A 12,831-nucleotide genomic window follows, 5' to 3' on the forward strand; every position below is an offset into this window, starting at 1 on the left:
CTGATGGATTTATCTCTTGCAAACACGCAGCTTTTGTCTTCTCCAGATGTTAACTGATGGACTGGAGTGGTGAGGATTATTGTGATGTTTTTATCAGCTGTTTGGACTCTCGTTCTGACGGCACCCATTCACTGCAGAGCATCCATTGGTGAGCAAGTGATGGAATGCTACATTTCTCCAAATCTGATGAAGAAACAAACACACTTACATCTTGGATGGTCTGAGGGTGAGTATATTTTCAGCAAATTATTATTATTTTTTTTATTGGTTGAACTATATCTTTAGAGCGAGGGCATGATATTTGTACACATTATGAATTTAAGTTATTATTAAAACATTACCAGGCACTGATCAAAAATTGTTTTGTGGTGAAGTAAATACTACATAAAAACAAATGTAATTCCTACATTAAATAATTAAGTTCAGGCATCAATCAATTATCAATATCAATAATCAATTTAAGATTGTAGAGATTAAAGTTTCAAATTATAAGCATATTTTACTTGGAATGGTTTGTTATGTTTACAAGGATTGTTTAAGTAAACATCAAATTTGTGATCCTGTTTTTCCCATCATGCACTAGGGCATGAATAATTAAAAAGGTTCAAATGTTCACTGTTTTCGAGTTGTATTCACACTGTTTTATGGTTGATTTTGTCATTAGGTTTAGTAACTTACTGTTTTGTGATATCTGGAGTTAATTTTCTACTCAAAATGGCCCATTAAAACTCAAACACTATCCACTGATTGTTACAGTCGTTGTGTTTGGTGTACCAAGTAAAGTCTCTGTGTTCATTCATTAATAGTTTTATTGAGTGGACATATTATCTTCAAAGGATAACAAGCTGTCTACTTGCTTTTAATTTTACTTAAAATGTATGTGTGGAAAAACTTGCAAAATAAAAAAAATAAGTAAATCTACTTCTTGTTTTTTTCAGTGCATGCTAGCCAGGATTGCAAAATGCATCATCTGAATTCACAAAGACAGGCCTAAAAACATGCACAAATTTACGCTGATGCTTAGCATAGTTTCTAACACCAATTTATTAGAAAAATGCACAAGAGTTAGAATAATTTTTTATTTTTTTCTGGTGGTGGTGGTAATTTGCAGTCTCTAGTAAAGGTTGATGACCGCTAGTAATGCTGACTCTCTCAGTATAGGAATACATGAATAAACAGGCCTTCTTGAACAGATCTAGCTGTCGTAATGGTGCTTGGCCTGCATGTTGAACATGCATGTGGTAGTTAGTTCATATTATCAGCCCTGTTTGATCTCTCCTCTGGTTCTGTGTTGAACTCTGTCTGCGTCCCACACACTTGTGTCCTCCAGTATGCATTATGACTTAATGATAAGCCATCTACCTCTCTCTCTCTCTCCATCCCCCTCCCATTAAGAATCCAGTCACACAGTGGTGCAGTGGATGTTCTGCCTTCCCTCACCTCACTCGTTCCGTACAGCGCGCACAGACGCGCGCACACGAATATAAACAAACAAACAATAAACGACTCCCCCGTTCCGCGCCGTCTATAGCACTCCCTCTCGTTTAAGGCCGAACTCGAGCTGTATCATCAGTTATGTTGACGTCTTAAGCGCTGTCGTGCGCTGGCTGTCTGTTTTCAATGTCACGGCCGCGCGGATGTGATCCTCACTTCCATGCATTTGTGCGTCAATGTCTTCAGGCCTATTGTGTGCGTTTTCTTCTCTCTGAGGCTGTTGATGTGGGTTCTCATGTATGCACGTGTGCGCGTCTATGTGGAGGACTGTGTTTGTGTGTGGTGAATGAGTTCTCTGTATCTGCTCAGCGAAACGCGATGTGCTTCTGTTACTAATACTGACTGCTACATATGGACATGTTAGCTTAGCTTGACACTGATATTACCAACCACGAACTTGTTCTGCACGATCCATTTTAGCACAAATTATTGTTGTGAAAAATGATATGAGAACTGAATACAAAACAGTTTAAATTAGCCATTGTTTTACTATAAATAAACCCCACAAACTATGGTTAAACCATGGCAATCACAAATTAACCATTGCTACAGCAACCATAGTTTAACCATGGTATTTGTAGTAAACCCGTGGTTATACAAATTGTAATCAATGCAGTGAAAACATTTTACTTTAATAAAACCATAGTTCATTTTCGTCCCAGAGTTCACGCTTCATGTACAAAATGCAAGATTAGAATGCATCCTAAATTGTTAGAAAAAGTTTCAAATAGTTGTAAAGAAATTTCACATGACCAGTCAGATTAACATTTACACTGTAATATAAGGCCGAAACAAGTACTTGAGTGCAGACAAAATAAAGTTTTTAAAATTTGTTATTGGAAGGCCTTATAAGTACACTGTAAAAAAATGTCCTGTAAAATAACAGTAAAGAGCTGGCAGCAGAGACGCCAGCAGTATACCGTTATTTTTACGGTATTCATACGTAAAATTACTTTACGGTATTAGTCTGTAAACCAGAAAAACGGTATGTTTCTGTATTTCTATAATTTACAGTAAAGAGCTGGCAGCAAAGACGCCAGCAATATACCGTTATTTTTACGGTATTCATACGTAAAATTACTTTACGGTATTAGTCTGTAAACCAGAAAAACGGTATGTTTCTGTATTTCTATAATTTACAGTAAAGAGCTGGCAGCAAAGACGCCAGCAATATACCGTTATTTTTACGGTATTCATACGTAAAATTACTTTACGGTGGTAGTCTGTAAACCAGAAATACAGTATATTTCTGTAGTCACACTGTTAAATGATTTCACAGTCTAATAAAGTTAAAAAAAATGCAGTACATTTGTGTGATTTATTTGGAAACTAAAATAATATTGTTTAGATTGTTACTTTAACTTATCACAGTTTACTTTAGACAGGCACGTCTACTGGGCCTGTCTACAGTAAACTGTGAGAAGTTAAAGTAACAACCTAAACACTATTATTGTCATTTCCAAATAATCACAAAGATATGCTGAATTACATTAACTGTATTATAAATAACATAAATTTAGAAGTTTCCTAAAATATCAGTCTTCATTGATATTTAAAATATCAGTCTCCCAATGAACTCCAGGACTAAAGACAATTGCTTAAGAATTATTGTGAATATAATGCAAAATAAGCAATAAAACTTCTAAATCAAATACCTTTATTTAAAAGAGCAATGTCAATGTCAACATGAATACAAAAAAAAGTTTGTCAATTTAAAAGATTTATATTTGTAATCTGCAATATATACTTCCATAATAACATCTGAACATGTGCAGAATTGACAACATTTTGAAAACATACCTAAGAACATTTTGAAAATGCGCATTAAGGCCATTTTGAAACTATAACATTTTAGCAAGATGAATCAATAACAGCATCAATAAAAACATTTAGGGATGAAACCGTAAGGTAGGCAACTGTGTCACTGCAAGCTAGACTTGCAGGTTACCTCTTAAAATTGTCCTGTGAGGTAGGCTTGTGTTTTTACATCTCAGTTGTTGATCAAGGAGAGATGAACATCACTTTGGTAGTAGCTGTTCCTCTGTGCAGCATTATTCCAGTACTTCCACTGTCAAAAAACAACAAATATTCATAATAATAAATAAACTATACAATCAGGAATGTACAGCATACACTCCAAGCTAATGCTTATAAATTTAATAATACCAGTTCTCTTGTGGCTTAATGTGACAATGCCAGAGTGTCAAAACAAAGAGAGAAAGATTATAGAGCTCACCAATCTATATGAAGTTCCATTCAAAGTCAAGGAGATTCTTCAGTAGCGTGGCGACGTGTGTATTGACTGCAGAAGACTTCTTCTGGACGATTACACCTTTCTTCTTAGAGACAACCTTGCCCCTTTTGGCCTTTGTCCCTCTCTCTGGATTTATACCAATGAAGCGTCTGAAATCAAAATAGTCTAAGATCACAGTGCGGTTGCAACAAAATAATGTTTTTTGTACATGCAATTAAATGCAATGAATTGCATTGCATTGCACAAATAGAGTGGATTGAATGACATCAAATGGAACTATAATGAAGCCTATACCCTCTGTTTGTGTGAGTGTGTGTAGATGTGTGTGTGTGTGTGAAGATGTGTGTGTGTGTGTGTGTGATTATTTGGAGACTTGAAATGTACAGTACTAATAACCATTTTATGCAAAAAAATACAAACACATTGATTTAATTGTATATATCCATATAATGATGACAGGGAATGAAGGGGGTTTACCTCTGAATGAATTCCAGAGTGCAGGCTGCCTCTTCTTGATACTGAAGGTTCAATATGTAGTAGATTGCAAAAATAGCAGCAAGTCCTGTTGCAAATGTTGGTGTGATGCCCTCAGAGATTACACGGCCCTCAAAGGTGATCATCCAACCCTTAATTGTGACTTGCCCTGTTGCACCTGAAACTTCAAGTCATAGCAACATGGGAATAATTGTTACCATGTGTAAGCATTTGTAAACTCAAGATGAATAGCCGATATGATATACAATGTGTCTATCAATTAATATAAATTAAATGTATATTACCAGGCAGTATCAGGCGAGGACTTGCAGGAAGACTGAGAGTTGTCTCAACGTCAGCTGCAGTGGCAGACACCTGAAGGGAACAAATACATTATCCTTACCATAATAAGATTTTGAAGAAGAATATTTAGCTAAAGAATAATAATTTGTAAACACTAGGATAGAGTAACCAAGAGGTGAATGAGGTAGGCTTCTGAAGTACCTACAATCAAACTGCTAAATAAATTTGGCATTCAAAATTTAAAGGGTAACAATTTAATTTTTACAGGTCTTGGGGAGTTCTACTGCAGACGTCTAAAACGTAGTATGAACCCTTTTGGGACTCTAGGGGGAACTGCACATTATATGATAAATTGCCTCCAGGGATGTCACTCAGTGGTCAGGTTGCATTGTGGATAATGTAGGCACCAGGTTATGAAAAGGAAGAAGAATGTGGAATAAAAAAGTTAATACTTGTGTTTCTGCTGTATTGATTTGATTATTTGCTTTTAAAACATTCAACAGTGTCATAGTAGGGCAAAGAAAACAAGTTAAATACTTGTTAAAACCTTGCACCTACTTTACCCATAATGCAATTTAGCAACTGTGTGACAACATGGAGGTAAATTTTCAGCTTACACGCAGCTTGCTCTAAGCTACAAAATAATTTACACTTCTGTTTTCACATATGTAGTAGTACTCCCCAAAACTAGTACACACATTAGGCGTCTGGACACTGAAGACTGGTGGAGTCACCCTTTAAAACACAGGGTAAGAGAGAAAAAATAAAACTTACATCTGTAAGAAGGATCAGCCCAGTTATGTCCTCTCCAAAGTGTGCCATGAGCAGCTGAACAACACGAAGTGCCATCTCATTATCTTCACCATTAGAGAGGATATCTTTGACATTTTTGTTGGTAGGTTTTCCCCTGAAGTATTCTGTGATGGCTCTTCCACATTCCTGCATGCTGAGTTCCAAGCTACGAAGCACATTGATGTCTGTGAGCAACTCAAAATGGCCGTATATATACCTTGGCGTGAAAAGAAAAGGCCATTTGCTTTTCACATCTTCAATGTCAGGTGGTGGAATTGTATTTATATGGCGACGTTGTAGAGAGAATGTGAGCTCCATTAGATTTTTTACTTCTGCTCTTTCTGCTCCACCTGCTCCCTCCTGTTTATAAATCTCCTCCAGTCTCTGGCGGTGCTGTTCCACAGTTTCATCAGTTTCTTCTGGGGGCAGCTCTGGCTGAAATCGTGTACATCCGTATGTGTCAGTTGGACCCCTCTTGGCTGTAGAGGATCGGTGGAATGAGAAGCTTCCATCACGGTTCAAATTCTCAATGCGGTTTTTCAATTGAATCAAAAGTGATGTGTAACCTCCACACAGAAGTGACCCATCTGGTGCAATATCAGCAAAACTCTTTGGGTACTGCCTGATGATATTTCGAACCACAGTTAGGCATTGTGCGCGAGTGGGGTTAGCCTCATACCTTCTCATTTCATCCGCGAGTACTCGTACCATCTGACGTCGCTCCATTGGTTTAGGTCTCTTGCCATCTGCAATTGCAGAACGAATTTCCTGTGGCATTTGTTCCCAAGGGACCTGGAAAGTTTCTGGCCATGTTTTCAGTATCTGAGATGTGGAAGGTCTGTTGCTTGGTTCACTGTTTCTTGACTGGCTTGAACATGGAGAAATGGCTGATAGCTGTGATGAGCTAGAATTAGGCGGAGTGCATAATGTTGGTGATGACGACCCCGACACCGACCAATCACTACTCATTGGTGACGAAGTTGGAATGACTTGTAAATCCAATGTAACTTTCTCGGTTTCTAAAAAAAATATATATATATTTAGGGCACATAACTAATAAGCTATCTCAGAGTCACTGCGGACATTTGGCCAAAAGTCTTCTAAACTCTCGTTATATATCTCGGCATATTTGAAAAGTTCAAAGGTGCATTATATAGTTTCAGAAAAAGAAATTCCACAACTGAATAAACAAGAGAATATAACAAGAAAATGTCACACTAGATTAACCATATATTACCTAATTTGAATGCATCCAGGAGTTTTCTGCACTGGATAACAGGTAACAGATCAGCAATGTCTTCCTGTTGTACATATTTTAAGTCTTCTTTTGATTCCAAGCCGGAGCTCTGAAGTTTCGATATTATTTGCCACTGAGTCTCTTCAGACAGGTTTGGCAAGGTCTTGCAGATTATCTCTTTGATTTCTTCACTCATGTTCGCCATCATTCTGGACTAGAGGGAAATAATGGTGAAGAATTATCAGTGGTGTGCCATGCACAGTGTACTCAGGCAAGGGATAGTAATCAAGCAGATTCTCCTGATTAATACAACAGTAGTTTCTCTGCATCAGTGTGAGGCTGTAAACACCCATGTCAGGAATACGCAGGGCATGATACTTTTCAGCTATAAAATATACTGTTGAATCCTTATGAACGAGAACCACTTTGATTTTTCCAGTAACAAGCCCCTCATCATCATGATCAATCACAATGATCATGTTCTTTCTGTATTTTGTCCCCTTCACAGTCACTTCATTGGCTATCAGAGTGTTTGTGGACTCAAAATTGTGATTTGCAACTGCTTCTATGATTACATCATTGTAGTCATCTGAGAAAAACTGTGTGCCCCTGTCTACTGAAACATCTGGAGGGAAGAAGGCACCTGCACTCAGAAAGGCCTGCAGAAGCTGATGTCTCTCTGCAAGAGTAGAACATGGATTCTTAAAGTTGCGCAATTTTCTCAAACACTGCTTAAAATATGTGTGTTTGCTCTCGAATCTTAAAGTCCATAGGCGAATAAGTGGCCCAAACTGGATAATGAGCTCAGGATAATGACTGACATAATGATGTTTGGGCTTAAGTGGTTTGTCAGGAAAGGTTTGAATTCGGCAAAGTAAATATTCATCAATCAGAACTCTTAGGTAGGCTATCTGGCCATTTGAAATTGCAGGTGCACAACTGAGATCCACGACTTCTCTAAGTTGCAAAACCAACTGCCAAACTTGGTTGTCACTTGGATTTTTTACTTTGTCTCCGATCAAAATAGGCAACATTCTTAGCAAACACCAATTCTGCACAGCATGTCCCCCAAGTTTTCCACCGTCTGGATTAACCTCACACGGTTTGTCATTAGCATCCCTACCGAGATACTTGAACTGATTTATTCGTTGATTCAACTCAAGATAGCTAAACATTTTATCCACCTTAACAAGATGGTTAATGTACAGTGCCAGATCAGAGGATACAATACCTTCAAAAAGATCATGGCCAAGACATGGAGGCAACCCTGGCTGACATACATGGAAGTATTTGAGTGTATTAAACGCGGAGTCAAATTTAACACCTCCACTAGATGTAGACTGTCCTTCACTGCTCTGAACATGACCACTATATGACTGCACTGTACGTTTTGTGCTCTGGATAAGAGGATCTGCATGGAATGCGTCTCTGCTGATATCACAATATCTGCAGAAGTGCAAACTCTTGCTGAAGTTCTCCACAAAGCCTCCTATGTTATGTGAGCCTAGGTTGTCACCTGCAATGGCACACAAAGTTCCCTTGTAAACATTTCCATCAGACAGGGTAACACCATTGAGCTCAAGATCTTTAAGGTCATTAACAAGAGTGCCCATAACCAAGTCTTGACCAAAATACTTAAAATCGTGTTCTTTACAGAGAAGAACAAGTTGCATTTGATCAGTGCTGGATCTGTTGTGTGGCATTAAATCTGCTAGAGTTAGATACACTGCAAGTATCTTATGTTTTTTCTTTCCAGATCCCAGTGGGTTTACCACTTCAAATGCATCCTGATAAAGGATCAAGCTCAGTGATGAACTCTCCGTATGGAAGAGCACATTCTCAGACATATTTTTGCCATCCCACACATCCTTAAGAATATCCTTCAAACCAGTACTGGAGTGTACTTGCTTATATTGTTCCTGCACTGATTGGCAATGGAATAGAGAATCAATTGTCTGTTTAATAGGAACATACTGGACAAAACACTCTTTGCCTGCCTCATTCTGACCTAGACAGATCTGAACTGGCTCAACATAGTTGAAGCTGTTCTTGAAAACATTTTTTCTTTTCTGATCAGTTTTCAGTGGCCGAGTGTTGCAGGTCCTAAAAAGATCCTCAGTTTTCATGACTTCAATCACATTGTTTGTGTCTGCTTCAGAAATGCCAAGTGTAATCAACTTCTCGTTGAGTTTAAAAAGCAAATGTGACTGGCTTATATCATGTATTTCCTGAAAATCATCAATAATTGTTTGGATGACAGAGGATGGAAGCAAACACTTTGCTTGCAATTTCAAATAAAAAAGGGCTAAATTTTTAAAGAACTGTGATTCATCAGCAATTTCTGGGTAAATCTCTTGTTCATCAACTGCATCACCGGGAGGATCAATCTGCATATCAGACTGATCTTGTTCACTCACATAGGAAACACCAGGATTCACAATGGATTCAGCCAAATTTTCCTCAGCAACATTTTTATGTTTCCGACTCATGTGTGATGTGAATGTGGATAAAACTGTAAAGCTTTTGCTACAGTGTCTGTAAGGACACGCAACTTTTTTCCCCTCTCTAATGTGTGTTTTCAAATGAGAGTAAAATGCAGTCAAAGTCTCACACCTTGCACTGCAGATATCAACATGACATGTTAGTTCAACACCAGACAAAGTAGGCCTAACTACACGTTTATTATGTCTGTAAATGTGACACTTAAATGTTGAAAATTTTTGAAAAGTCTGACTGCAATCTGGCAAAACACACTTAAAGGTTAAATTAGGTGTATTTTTATGAATTCTCATGTGCCTTATGTATGTCACTATTGTAGCACAATTATGACAACAGATCTGACAGGGGAACATTTTGTTATTGCCCGATGGTAATTTCTTATGGAAAATTTTCATCAACAAACATGCATTAGTATTGATTACGGCTGCTGGCTAATTTTTTGTGAAACCGTATCAGTCTTCATTCAGAAATGTTTAACCTTTACCGAGTTTCAATGTTAATATTGTGAAAAAAACCCCCACAGATGATGCAAAACGCTTTGACAAAGCCTATAGCCTACTCTAAAACAGTTGAGAAGTTGGCTGTGTGAGACACGCAGCGACAGATAAAAAAAAAAAAAAAAAAAAAAAAAATACATTCACAAAGAGTCCAGAAAGACAATATTTTCACACCAATTTGGCATTTAAATAGAAAAATTCAAATCCTTGACGATTCAACTGTCTTTAACCGATCTACAATTAGCTTAATTTTCTTGTTAACTGTTTGAAAAAACACCTTTAAAACCAAATAAAACTCACCAAAACCATCTTGGTTAGCCGATGTACAAATAATCCTATGGTTTGGTTGAAATAATTCCTTAATCACTGGGCAAAATGTACCATTTGGCTAATTATTCCAGTATCCTAACGCTATTTTCCTGCTGCCTTCATCTGTCGATTAGCCGCTCTCTCGCTTGCCGGTTAACAAGTGTTGTTCCTCGGAAGCTTAAGTTCGGCTAACGTTAATGAAATTAAATAAAATACCACCCAAAAGTAATATTGTTTTGGCTTTTCAAATCTAAGCCCCACTGTCAAATGACGTTCAAATCCCTACCAATACAAGCTCCTATCAGTTTTATATCAAGCATTCTTGGCAATAAGAATAAAAATTGAATTACCGTTTAATTTGTAGATGTTTGATGTTTGTAGACGTTTAATTTGTAGATGAAAGACCGATGGATGTTGATGAAAAACACTCGACGATGTGTGCAGCGCGTCATCTAAATTGTGCGTCCTCTTCTGGAAAATCTCCTATCCAAATGATGGTTCCCATCCAGGAGTAAATGGCAAATTATTTCTGTATTTGTAAAGAAAATTTACCAAAAGCAGTAGCCTCAATTTAAAAAGATTAATGTTGAATCAAGCTTTTGACAGCGTGCTCCAAATTCCCCAGTCAACAGGCAGTTTCCAAAAAATACTGTATTGTCCTGTAATTTAAAACATCATCATACTGTTTTGGGCCTCTGTCTTGTTGCTCCAATTTAAGCAGCCCAGAATGCATTGTGAACTACAGTACTAAACTGTTTAACATGAAAACAGTATTTTATTGTTGAAAATCGGCTGTAAATTTACAGCAATTGCTTACAGTGTAGTGTGCTATACACATTTGCACTTAAAAAGCAGTCTGTAAACTAATGATGCTACAGAATTTAATTTTTTTATTTATTTTATTTATACACAAGTGAAAAGTATTAGTAAATTAGCATCTTCAAGAATTAACATTTTTTAAATGCTAATATAAAAAAATCGAAATAATTTAGGATGAAATTAATACTTTTATTTAGCAAGGATGCAGTAAATTGAGTAAAAGTGAGAGTAAAGACAAAATGTTTCTAAAGATTCCTCAGTGCTTTAAGTGGGCCGGTACGCACCGGTACTCAGTACCACCACTTCCAAATATAGCTCTTGAGCATACCGCTACTTCTCCGTGCGCCCATAACGTGCTTTTACGTTCATTTGGACATCTGTTTTAATAGAGGTTTTAATCCTTTGCCTGTGATGCCACTTTTCAGAGCACCTTTCACAATGCACGCTTCCTAATTCTTCCTAGGTCGGAGTATGGAGCGTGGAGTTCGGAGCGGTTCGCAAATCATTTGAATGAATTCGAGAGTTCGGAGCGGGTTCGCGAATCATTTGAGTCAGTTTGGTGATAACGAATCATTTGAATCATTTCGGAAGTTCGGAGCGGCTTCGCGGATCATTTGAATCAATTCGAGAGTTCGTAGCGGGTTCGCGGATCGGGATGGCAAATCATTTGAATCAGTTCGGGAGTCCGGAGCGGAATCGCCAATCATTTGAGTCAGTTCGGGAGTTCAAAGCGGGTTCGCGAATCATTTGAGTCAGTTCGGGAGTTCGGAGCGGCTTCGCGGATCATTTGAATCAATTCCAGAGTTCGTAGCGGGTTCGCGGATCATTTGAATCAGTTCGGGAGTTCGTAGCGGGTTTGCGAATCATTTGAGTCAGTTCGGGAGTTCAAAGCGGGTTCGCGAATCATTTGAGTCAGTTTGGTGATCACGAATCATTTGAATCAGTTCGGGAGTTCGTAACGGGTTCGCGAATCATTTGAGTCAGTTCGGGAGTTCAAAGCGGATTCGCGAATCATTTGAATCAGTTCGTGAGTTCAAAGCGGGTTCGCGAATCATTTGAGACAGTTTGGATGTTTTAATGCAGTAATGCAGTAGCTCTTTCTAAGGGTATTTTTTCAAAATCCTTTTGCAAATTTTATTTATGTTCAGTAGTTCTTTCTAGCTCAAGCAAATCCACGAACTAATAAAAGGATTTATTATTAAGGTCGCCTGTTGACTGCTGTATATAAAAGCCCTTCAATATAGTTGTTGTTACCTCAGGGGATGAGAGGAGTCATCAAAAAAAAAAAAAAAAAAAAAACAGAAAATATATGTATATATATATATATTAGCTATAATAGAGTGACGACACCTCTTTTGGACCACTTAAAGCACTGAGATTCCTGGAATGATTTCTGAAGGATCATGTGACACTGAAGACTGGAGAAATGATGATAAAATTTCAGCTTTGCATCCCAGGAATAAAATGGAATTTTAATATATATATAAATACAACAGTTAGTTTGAAGTGTAATAATATTTCAGAATATTACTGTTTAAGAAATAAATAAAAAATATTGACCCCCAAGCCTTTAAATGTTAGAGTAACTGCATTTATAATATTTCAAATGCACAAGATATGTCATGCATACAGTAAAACAGACAAGCTGGTGTCTTCTCTCTTGACTGGAGAACAGATTGAGAGATGTGATGTCGGATCCACCACCAGAGGTCCCTGTCATTCCTGGATTAATGGCTATTGCCATGCATCTCTTCCTTGTTGTTTATCCGGATACCTGTTCAAATTCCTCCCTGTCACTTCAGTCCTGGATGTTGCAGGGTTGTGTGACATAGCTGATAAACAATCAAGGGGTCAGTGCACAGAAAGGTCATTTATAGTTTCATTGAGTCCATGTGGAATATGATATGGATTTGTATCTGATGATAATGGAGGATGTTTCTTCAGTGCCCCGGAATCTTTCCAACAAGCTCCTACTGGTTTTCCTACAACCTCTCATTAAGCAATATATAAATTACACAGAATGCATTTTTTAACTCTCCTTGAATTATTTGCTCGTCATTGGCTTTCTTGGAAGTTTCTAAAAGCATAGAAGGAAAAAAAACGGTGTTAATTAAAATGAATGAATCCCATTCTATTAAATGAAGAGGTAAGGG

The 12,831-nt window shown here is 37.6% G+C and overlaps 1 protein-coding gene across 1 annotated transcript; it reads right to left on the reverse strand.

The window, feature by feature from the left end:
• Positions 1-5,224: 5,224 nt before the first annotated feature.
• On the reverse strand, positions 5,225-6,436 carry LOC128013085 (uncharacterized). The gene has a single exon (XM_052595806.1). It carries the CDS (start codon positions 6,284-6,286, stop codon positions 5,225-5,227), a length of 1,062 nt encoding a protein of 353 aa, XP_052451766.1. The 5' UTR covers positions 6,287-6,436.
• Between the last annotated feature and the right edge of the window lie 6,395 nt (positions 6,437-12,831).

Source organism: Carassius gibelio, chromosome B24 (assembly GCF_023724105.1).
Source record: "Carassius gibelio isolate Cgi1373 ecotype wild population from Czech Republic chromosome B24, carGib1.2-hapl.c, whole genome shotgun sequence".
NCBI lineage: Eukaryota > Metazoa > Chordata > Actinopteri > Cypriniformes > Cyprinidae > Carassius > Carassius gibelio.